General features: G+C 34.7%; 1 protein-coding gene across 1 annotated transcript in view; it reads left to right on the top strand.

The window, feature by feature from the left end:
- The window catches only part of LOC132545290 (E3 ubiquitin-protein ligase MARCHF5-like), a 93906-nt gene that overhangs the window by 36655 nt on the left and 45151 nt on the right, over positions 1-12100 (top strand). The window contains exon 4 of the mRNA XM_060208962.1: positions 5747-5933. Coding sequence (XP_060064945.1) covers positions 5747-5933 — 187 coding nt within the window. The remainder of the gene's footprint in view (positions 1-5746; positions 5934-12100) is intronic.

Raw genomic sequence — 12100 nt, forward strand, 5'->3', positions numbered from 1 at the left:
TTTTCGAATTTGGTAAGTTTTAAAAATTAAATGTTTTTTAAAATTCTTGAAAATTAGATGTAAAATCAACCATGCATTGAACACACTATTAATCCTAGTTAAATAAAGGTAGTCGTTATTTAAAAAAGTACTGTTAAATAATAGAAAAGATGGGCATTTAGAATTTCAGCTGTTTCAGCTAACTAAATAATAGAATGAGAATCGAGATATTTTGCCAACTGTTGGTGATAAATGCTGTGTGACTAGTATGGCCTCAAAATGAAATAAAACAGACTATAAACAAAAGATGCATGTGGCTTTAAAAAAGAAGACAATAAAGGGGATAGTATTTATGCTTGGAAATTTGTGAAGGATGGACAAGACTTGACAGTAGCCTGTCAAGTACATGATGTGAAAGGGACAACTGTCACATAACTACCGTATATATACAGAAATACACTCATGTCTGGTAATAAGCCCACTCACATCTGATAAATACTGTCACACAACTACAGTATCTACACAGAAGTATACCCTTGTCTGGTAATAAGCCCACTCACATCTGGTAAATACTGTCACACAACTACAGTATCTACACAGAAACATACCTTTGTCTGGTAATAAGCCCATTCACATCTGGTAAATACTGTCACACAACCACAGTATCTGCACAGAAATAAAACCTTGTCTGGTAATATGCCCACCCACTTCTGGTAAATGCTCTTAGACAACTACAGTATCTACACAGAAATAAACCTTTGTCTGGTAATAAGCCCCCCCACTTCTGGTAAATACTGTCACACAACTAAAGTATCTACACAGAAACATACCTTTGTCTGGTAATAAGCCCACTCACATCTGATAAATACTGTCACACAACTACAGTATCTACACAGAAACATACCTTTGTCTGGTAATAAGCCCACCCACTTCTGGTAAATACTGTCACACAACTAAAGTATCTACACAGAAACATACCTTTGTCTGGTAATAAGCCCACTCACATCTGATAAATACTGTCACACAACTAAAGTATCTACACAGAAACATACCTTTGTCTGGTAATAAGCCCACTCACATCTGTAACATTTTCTATAGAAATGCTTACCAATGCTATAGCATTACCCTATATTAACTGCTATGCTCTACTTGAAGTGAGGTTATGTGTGGGCCCCGAGGGCAATTATTGTAATGCTCTTTACATGATGTTGTAGAAAGGTAACATTTTTTTTCATCAAAGTTAACAATGTTACCTTGCCTTTCTGATCAGTGAAGTCATTTACTAATTAGAGTGAACAGAGCAGCCTACATGATATATAAAGGCTGTTGGTGATTAGCTTGAATATTGTACTAGGTACCTTGGTTATAACCTGCCACAGTATTACTGATTCACTCACGTCTAGAAAAAAATAATCCAATTAGAAAAAGAGCATCTAAAAATCAATATAAGAAATAAATTCCTTTCGCTGTTATTATCATGTGTACAGACCCCACTATGCTGATAGTAATGAACACCTAAACTGATTTTGACCAAATGTGGTCAGAAGCATCTGTAGGAGAAGAGGAACCAAGTTAGTAATTTACAGTGATTCTCTTCCCCACAAGGCCAAATAGGGGATACAGGGCAAATGGTTTCTAATCCTTCTTCTCAAGGAAGGCTTGGAATCTGTCTTTGGGATGAAGGGGAATCAATTTTGTATGAACATTGGCACTTGGCCCCTGGGTAGAGGGATGAGGCCCAAGAGGGGAAATATAGCAAATCCTTCAGAATCCTTCTCCTTTTCCAGGAATGCTTTGATCATGTCCCTTTTTGTTCTGGAGCATGGTTTGGTGAAGAGAAATTAATTTTGTATGTGGGTTTTGGGAGGGACAGGACCAAATTAATGAAATTGAGTGAGTTCTTTGAAATCCTTCCTCTTCTACAGGATTGTCAAGATTGTGTGCCATTTAGGTCTGAAGCATCCTTAGGTGAAGAAAAATATATTTTAATAAATGATGGGTTTTCATCCCTCCGAAGCAGGAGGGGCAAGGCCCAATACAGGAACAAATAGTTCCTAATCCTACATCCTTTCTAGGAATGCCAGGATTCTGCCACAATTTAGTCTGAAACATCCTCTGGTGAACTGGAATCAATTTTGTAGAAAAGGTTTTTGTCATTTCCATGGGGTGGGAGTGAATAGACCCAATTAGGGATATATAGCAAACTCTGTGGAATCTTAATGCTGTAGAAATGACAGTATTTGTCCAAATCTGGTAGAGTCATATCTAAAAGGGAAAAAAACTTACAAATCTTTAGAATCCTTTTCCTGTAGTTTTTATAAAACAAACCCAGGTGAGTGATACTGCCATTGTAACCTATTGTATATTGCATTCTTTTATACTATATTTCTTGATTGTCCATCAGTCCACCATAACATATGGAAGCCGGAAGTCTAACTGGTGGATAACACTTCTAGATTATACATCATATTGTTGCCAATTACCCAAAACTGCAACATAACCTTGTCCCAGGGTTATATTCCTAAGGTCAAACCATGTTTAGAAGACAGACTTGTAGACTGGATGTTAGGGGTATGATTCTGTTTTCCTGTACTAGATCTTGATCATACTTCACTTCATTATTGCCTATTAGCCAAGGGTATGATGTAACATTGACCCTACTTAAGTTCTTTAATGTCAAGGTCATTGCAGAATTTTGTTGTCCAGTTCCAGTTAAAACATATCATGTATCATTTAATGGTGGCCAGCTTTGTACTGTTGAGATAATGTTGAATGATATCAGCTCAAGGTGATGTGAGTTCTTCCTTTAAAAACATATTATAGATTGTGTACTCTTCCATTGTGTAATTGATTTTAAACTCTAATAAAGCCACTTCAGAAGTGATGTAATGAAATCCTCATCTTTTCTGACTTCAAATATACATAGAAATAGGATCTTACATGGGTTTCCTTTAGAGATATGAATCTGGGAAACAAGTCTTAAGAATTTTTCCATTAAGCTAAAGTCTTACTTAAATTGAAAATGTTTAAGACGACAAATCTTTCTAACTTCACAATAAGCTTTGAGAATAAAGTGTTGTATATCACAGTGAAATATATCAAGATATTTTGGCTCAACATTATAAAAAATAGACAAGTCTTTGTATAAGATAAGAAGTAGACACTGTCTTTATATTAGATATTTAGTAGATTCTGTTTATATATAAGATATTTCAGTAGACACTCTGTTATAAGATATTCAGTAGACACTGTCTTTATATAAGATATCTAGTAGACTCTGTCTATATATAAGATATTTAGTAGATTCTGTCAATTGTAAGATATTTCAGTAGACACTGTCTATATATAAGATATTCAGTAGACACTATATATAAGATATTCAGCAGACACAGTCTATATATAAGATATTCGGGAGACGCTGTCTATATATAAGATATTTCAGTAGACACTGTCTATATATAAGATATTCAGTAGACACTATATATAAGATATTTCAGCAGACACTGTCTATATATAAGATATTTCAGCAGACACAGTCTATATATAAGATATTTCAGTAGACACTGTCTATATATAAGATATTCAGTAGACACTGTCTATATATAAGATATTTCAGCAGACACTGTCTATATATAAGATATTTCAGCAGACACAGTCTATATATAAGATATTTCAGTAGACACTGTCTATATATAAGATATTTAAGCAGACACAGTCTATATATAAGATATTTCAGCAGACACTGTCTATATATAAGATATTCAGCAGACACAGTCTATATATAAGATATTTCAGCAGACACAGTCTATATATAAGATATTTCAGCAGACACTGTCTATATATAAGATATTTCAGCAGACACAGTCTATATATAAGATATTCAGTAGACACTGTCTATATATAAGATATTTCAGCAGACACTGTCTATATATAAGATATTTCAGCAGACACAGTCTATATATAAGATATTTCAGCAGACACAGTCTATATATAAGATATTTCAGCAGACACTGTCTATATATAAGATATTTCAGCAGACACAGTCTATATATAAGATATTAAGGAGACACAGTCTATATATAAGATATTTCAGCAGACACAGTCTATATATAAGATATTTCAGTAGACACTGTCTATATATATATACAGTCTATATATAAGATATTTCAGCAGACACAGTCTATATATAAGATATTTCAGCAGACACAGTCTATATATAAGATATTTCAGCAGACACAGTCTATATATAAGATATTCGGGAGACGCTGTCTATATATAAGATATTTCAGCAGACACAGTCTATATATAAGATATTCAGTAGACACTGTCTATATATAAGATATTTCAGCAGACACAGTCTATATATAAGATATTCAGGAGACACAGTCTATATATAAGATATTTCAGCAGACACAGTCTATATATAAGATATTCAGGAGACACAGTCTATATATAAGATATTTCAGCAGACAGTCTATATATATGATATTCAGGAGACACAGTCTATATATAAGATATTTCAGCAGACACAGTCTATATATAAGATATTTCAGCAGACACAGTCTATATATAAGATATTTCAGTAGACACTGTCTATATATAAGATATTTCAGCAGACACAGTCTATATATAAGATATTTCAGCAGACACAGTCTATATATAAGATATTTCAGCAGACACAGTCTATATATATATACAGTAGACACTGTCTATATATAAGATATTTCAGCAGACACAGTCTATATATATATACACAGTCTATATATAAGATATTTCAGCAGACACAGTCTATATATAAGATATTATATATATAAGATATTTCAGCAGACAGTCTATATATATGATATTCAGGAGACACAGTCTATATATAAGATATTTCAGCAGACACAGTCTATATATAAGATATTTCAGCAGACACAGTCTATATATAAGATATTCAGTAGACACTGTCTATATATAAGATATTTCAGTAGACACTGTCTATATATAAGATATTTCAGTAGACACTGTCTATATATAAGATATTCAGTAGACACTGTCTATATATAAGATATTCAGGAGACGCTGTCTATATATAAGATATTTCAGCAGACACAGTCTATATATAAGATATTTCAGCAGACACAGTCTATATATAAGATATTTCAGTAGACACTGTCTATATATAAGATATTTCAGTAGACACTGTCTATATATAAGATATTCAGTAGACACTGTCTATATATAAGATATTCAGGAGACGCTGTCTATATATAAGATATTTCAGCAGACACAGTCTATATATAAGATATTTCAGCAGACACAGTCTATATATAAGATATTTCAGTAGACACTGTCTATATATAAGATATTTCAGCAGACACAGTCTATATATAAGATATTTCAGCAGACACAGTCTATATATAAGATATTTCAGTAGACACTGTCTATATATAAGATATTTCAGCAGACACAGTCTATATATAAGATATTTCAGCAGACACAGTCTATATATAAGATATTTCAGCAGACACAGTCTATATATAAGATATTTCAGCAGACACAGTCTATATAAGATATTTCAGCAGACACTGTCTATATATAAGATATTTCAGTAGACACTGTCTATATATAAGATATTTCAGCAGACACAGTCTATATATAAGATATTTCAGCAGACACAGTCTATATATAAGATATTCAGGAGACACAGTCTATATATAAGATATTTCAGCAGACACTGTCTATATATAAGATCTTTTGGAATTTCCATGTTGATCTGTTACAGGTTTTAGGCCATAAAGAGGGTTTGAATGTGATGGAACGAGCTGACCCCCTGTTTCTCCTGATTGGCCTGCCTACCATTCCTGTGATGCTGATCCTTGGGAAGATGGTTCATTGGGAGGATTATATACTGAGGCTGTGGAGAAAGTACTCTGCCAAGCTGCCATTCTTCAATTACTTATTCTCTGATGGTAAGTTAGCCAAGTAGTAGTTTTTTCAGGCTCCCCTTAAAATCCCCAGGGAATATCCATTTGCTGTTGGGTGCATCCATCTGGTTTGTATCTTTGTCCATTTCTCAGGAAGCTAAACATTTTGTTGCAAAGCTTTATTGATGAGTTTGTCTTTCCTCACTTTTTTGTGTCTAGTCGGTGCAGACATTAGAGGGTTGGCTAAAGCAACCTAAGGTGGGGAGTCTAGGTATCAGATTCAATGCTCCCTACTGGCTTGTACTTCTCAGGAAACTGAAAAATTGTCTGTTCTTGACTGTGTTGTGTACGGGGCTAAGAAACTTTAACCCATTGAGCTGGATGGCATATATATGGCAGGCCTCACAGATGTTGTTAAGCAAGGTTGCCACACGGTACTATAGGGAAAATGTACCTCAAAATGATTCTGGCTGTACACAGGGTGATAAATCTAGCAAGTGAACAAACAAGTCATTTAGGTTACCATCTAGCCACATAAGGTATACTATTGTTGAATATGGTGGAAAACTGTATAGGTTTTGTTGAATCTCGAAGTCCTTTGGAGTAATCAGAAATGTGTCACAGAAGATTTATCTTAGCATATCAATACCATAGATACCACCAACAGCATCAAATTCATCTCTGAAAAAGAAATTAATGGCACTATGCCATTACTTGACACCCTCCTTGTAAAAAATAGATGCACATGAACCAATACTTCAACTTTTGATCGCACCACCCCTTACACTAGAAGTTGGATGTTGCATGAAACTCACTCAGTAGATGTGAAACAATTGTCACAGAGGAACAAACCAGAAAGCAAGAACAAAATCACATCCGTAGGGCCATGAAAACATGTGGATACCCAGATAAGGTAATTCGGAAAATTAACAATGAATTTGATGAAAACAAAAAGATTAAGAGAATGAAAAGAACAAAACGAATGGACAAGTTGTCATTCCTTACATTAAAGGTCTGTTTGAAACCAGAGGATTTACCATAGTCATGGCGTTGCAACAGCCACGAAACCTTGCAAGACACTCTGAAATATCCATCCTAAGGATAAAAGGCCCAAGAGGAACGTCCCTCAATGTGTATACAAACTCCTTACCATCTCATACACTACGTATGTCAGGGCTAGTATTCTTAACACTGGTTGAAACATCATGCTCTAATCTTCTACTGGTTGTGTTATAAGAACTACTAATTTATTAATATTACCAGTGTGAAGAAAGTGTTCCAAAATATACTGTATTAACTGTAATTAGGACAACTTTCCTCATGATGAATTTTTAGGATTTAACCCTTTCTATGGTACTTGTAGTAAAATTCTAAATTTTCAGTTTTAGATTTAGTAATTTTGGGAAGTGTTTTTGTTAATTTCTGCTACCATGACTATGAAGCTTTATGGACCATTATCTTCTGGTGGAATGATAAATGCTTTTTCATAGAATAATTCACTGCCTTTGATGGAAAAATTCAACTTAGATTAATATGAAGGAGATCTTGTCTTAGTTACTGTAAGCATTTAATCTAAATGTGTCCACTCAACATGATACCATTCTTTTATCAAATATGGCATAAAATCCACTGTCATTTTTTTGCTCATGTTTACACATAAACAGGTTTTTCACATGAAATGAATCTTTATTGCAAAACAAAGGCAATCTTGCAGAGTACAATATTTTGGGTCATTCATACTGGAAAAAATGACAATGCTTTTTAGTAACGTTTAGTAATATATTAAGGCTAGACCACAGTGTGATGCTATGTACTGAAAGCATTTTGTTTCTGTATCACAATAGAGTCTGTGATTGCTCTAAAATCATCCTTATGTTGTACATAATTTCATATGACACAGAAAGCTGTCAGGGTCAATTTGGTCTTAATAAATGACTGTTATATTTGAAATGACTTGAGAGGAAGTTGGATAAGGTCTTATATTTGGGGTCATAGGGGACGTAACCTCTATTCCCTGGCGTGATAGTGGCTGAACTCTCCAAGCAATATGGCCCCATGTAGATATGTTATCGTACCATTATTGCCAAATGTCACGTAAAATGGATATGCAGGATCAAGACAGAAGTATAAAAACAAATGTACAGAAAGTGATGTTGTTGTGTCTGATGTTATTGGAAGTTAAGAGAACACACATCGACAACAGTACAATGGTGCTTCGATCATTCTCTGGCCATCTCATCCTATTCCACTTAATGTTTTTACGAGTGTGTTTTATGTTCCAGTGACAATGATGTTCAGCATGAATTAATGAACAGTCATTTTGTTACACATCTGTCTCATCAAAGCAGTAACATTGATGAATAAGCTTTCATTTCATCACTATTGTAACAAAATTTTGATGAAGTAATAGTATGCATATGGTATAGATATTCCTTTTTATAATGGTACTGTTCCATATAATACATAAGTAAGTCTTCAGAATCAAGTGAATATAATTAGAACAACACATATAAATTTGAGGTCAATGTTTAAATTCATTTTTCGTACAAGAGCGTTCTACCTGTGCTTTTGTCACAATTTTGATAGGAGATGTTGATGTAACTTTTCCAACAGTCATGGCATTGTCAGGTTTTCACTTTAAAGTTTAGTTTAGAATTAAGATTTATGGCTCATGAAATTTAAGTCCAACTTTAACCAAACTTGGTATATGGGTAGATCACATAGCAAATACCTCAACACAGTCCGTGTGGAGGTGGGGGTGGGTGGGGGTGGTGTTTAGTGGTAGAGGTGAGGTAGACTTACTTGAGAATACACTATATACAGACATGGTAAGGTGTTTAGTGTTAGAGGTGAGGTAGTCTTACTTGAGAACACACTATATACAGACATGGTAAGGTGTTTAGTGTTAGAGGTGTGGTAGTTTTACTTGAAACATAATGTATACAGACATGGTTAGATGTTTTACTTGAGAATATACTATGTACAGATATAGTAAGAGTTACTTGAGAACACACAGTATAAAGACAAGGTAAGGTGTTTTATGAGTTGTAGGAGTGGTAGCCGTATTTTGAGTATAGTCAGTAAGCAAACCCCATGACACCACTCCTTAAACACACTACAGTTATGTCTTTTCTATTTTTGTAATCAAGGCTTAACTTACAATTTTAGACGGACAAGTATTCTTTATTTTTTTATTGTTTAGTACAATGTACCATAAAAAGGATATTTTGGTGCCAGCGAATTTTGATTTTTTTTTTATTGTGATGTGTCTAAATCTGGCATTTCAGGCAATCCTGTGTATTGCTGTATTCACCAAACCTTGTGATTAATTAGGGCCCCACATTGAGATGCAGTGCCCAATAGTTGTCAGCTGTCTGTCCGTCCGTCCGTCCGTCTAGGCGTCCGTCCGTCCGCCCGCCTGTCTGTCCTTTTTTTGGTTTCTGTACAGCCTCACAAATTCTGTTGGGTCATTGGCACTCATACTTTATACTAAGCCTCCTTTAAAGAAGTACTTACTTGGGTTATGTAGCTTTTCATCCCCCAAGGTTAAAGGTCAAGGTCACTGCTACTAAAAATAGGAAATAAATTTCCATGTGAAAACTAGAATTTGCTTTGATCAATCTAACCCAAACTTCATACAGTACATCCTTACTTAAAGTGTTTGCTCAGGAATGCTTTACAGTTTTGAAGGTCAAAGGTCAACATCACTGTTACTATAAATATAAAAATTAGTTTTCCTAGGGTAACTCAAGTTTGCTTTGGCCAATCAAACTCAAACCTCATACAATTTTTCTTACAAAAATGGCTTGCTTTGGATTGCTTTTCAGGTCCCAGGGTCATTGGTCCAGATTACTGTTGCTCTAAGCAGAAAATTGATTTTAGTGATCTAACATAAATTCCCTTGGGCCAATCAAACTCAAATTTCATACAATGCTTTCTAGCTGAAATTGCTTGCTGGGGATCATTTTTCAGACCCAGAAGCCAAAGGTTGAGGTTATTGTTGCTATAATGGTAAATCCATTTTGTGGAATAATTGTAGCCAGTCTAACCCAAACTCGAAATGCTTCTTAACCAAAAGTACTTGTTTCATGTAGATTGCCATTCAGGTCCAAAGGTCAAAGGTACATTTAAGTACATATAAGTTAAAATTAGTTCCTGTGTAATAAATTAAGTTTGCTTTGCCCAATGTAAAACTTTATACAATGCTTCCTTACCAAAATTGCTTGCTTTGGATATTGTCTTTTATATCCCAAGTCCTAAGGTCAAAGTCACTGTTATTATAAACAATAAGAAATATTGTTGAATGTATTTGTTAGTTTGTTGTCTTTTTTCGTAACAGTATTTCTTGACTTTGTGGCTGAGTGTACTTAGGTCTTGCCAGTAATCTGTCAGTCTGGGATGTATGTGTATAAGGGTGGAATATGCAGGTGGGGTGATTTCTAGCTACATAGTAGGGGCCCTTGCTGACCTATCAGTGTTCTAGTTGTATCCTAATCTATCGTATTAAGCTAGACCTGTTTCTCAGCTGGGGATAAAATGCATATTATTTTCAATAAGTATTTTGTGTCAAGGAAACAATTGACTTTGATGATATTCCCAACACACACCAATGCTGTAATTTGATTGATATTTTCATATCATTAAATAAAAAAAGTCTTTAGAATCGATTTGCTTTAGAAGTCATTAGGTAAAGCCTCTTTATTTAAAAACATTTTCTGTAGATATGATGGTTTATGTTAACAAACAGGAAAGTGGGGGATATGATACAACTGTTGATATTGGCCTATTAAACAGGAAACATTTCAGGACATTATTTTCACAGGATAATAAGTTATCAATATTTATCATATGCACCTGTGATGTTTCTCGATTATTTTGCTTACAAAGCAAAGATCATTCATTTTCTGTATGGCACTCGGGAGACCTCAATTTTATTGGTTTCTCTACCAATGTGAGTGGAGAAATTAGTTTGCTGGGGTTGATCCAGGGTCCAAAGGGGAGCTGTTAACATGTTTTATGTAATTGTTATTGACCAGACAGAGAGGCTTGTAAGACTGATGGTATAATTATGTAACTCTCTAACCCACTTACTCAAGCCAGTGTTCACCAGTAACCAGATAGAGTTACTATGTTATAAACAAGTGTTTCAAATACAACACATTGATAGATAGGGTTACTAAGACTAGTGGCACTAAGCTTTGTGAATACAACACATTCATGGATAGGGTTACTAACACTAGTGGCACTAAGCTTTGTGAGTACAACACATTCATGGATAGGGTTACTATCACTAGTGGCACTAAGCTTTGTGAATACAACACATTCATGGATAGGGTTACTATCACTAGTGGCACTAAGCTTTGTGAATACAACACATTCATGGATAGGGTTACTAACACTAGTGGCACTAAGCTTTGTGAATACAACACATTCATGGATAGGGTTACTATCACTAGTGGCACTAAGCTTTGTGAATACAACACATTCATGGATAGGGTTACTAACACTAGTGGCACTAAGCTTTGTGAATACAACACATTCATGGATAGGGTTACTATCACTAGTGGCACTAAGCTTTGTGAATACAACACATTCATGGATAGGGTTACTAACACTAGTGGCACTAAGCTTTGTGAATACAACACATTCATGGATAGGGTTACTATCACTAGTGGCACTAAGCTTTGTGAATACAACACATTCATGGATAGGGTTACTAACACTAGTGGCACTAAGCTTTGTGAATACAACACATTCATGGATAGGGTTACTTTCACTAGTGGCACAAGGTTTTGTGAATACAACACATTCATGGATAGGGTTACTATCACTAGTGGCACAAGGCTTTGTGAATACAACACATTCATGGATAGGGTTGGTATCATAACTGGCGCTAGGCATTAGTAGAGTGCTTATATTTTCTACGGTACAATTCTGTATCCCAGAATCTTGTCAGGAGCAGACATTTACTCATGTTGTCTGTACACTTGTTGTCAATGGTAAGCTTTGTATCCAAGATGTAATTGGATGCATTTTTAACAATTACAGGTCTCACAATAACAGAAAAATTGACTACAGGTCTCACAATATCAGAAAAAGTGGCAAGTCATTGATTATATATGTACCGTGGTAAAATTGCAAGGGAATGAATGTGGTAAGGTGAGCTGCTTCCTGAGAAACTGTCATTATTTTCTGATTTCTGTCTCTGCCAT

This window comes from Ylistrum balloti, unplaced genomic scaffold (assembly GCF_031769215.1).
Source record: "Ylistrum balloti isolate Yb309-2 unplaced genomic scaffold, AGI_CSIRO_Ybal_v1 Utg369840, whole genome shotgun sequence".
Classification (NCBI taxonomy): domain Eukaryota; kingdom Metazoa; phylum Mollusca; class Bivalvia; order Pectinida; family Pectinidae; genus Ylistrum; species Ylistrum balloti.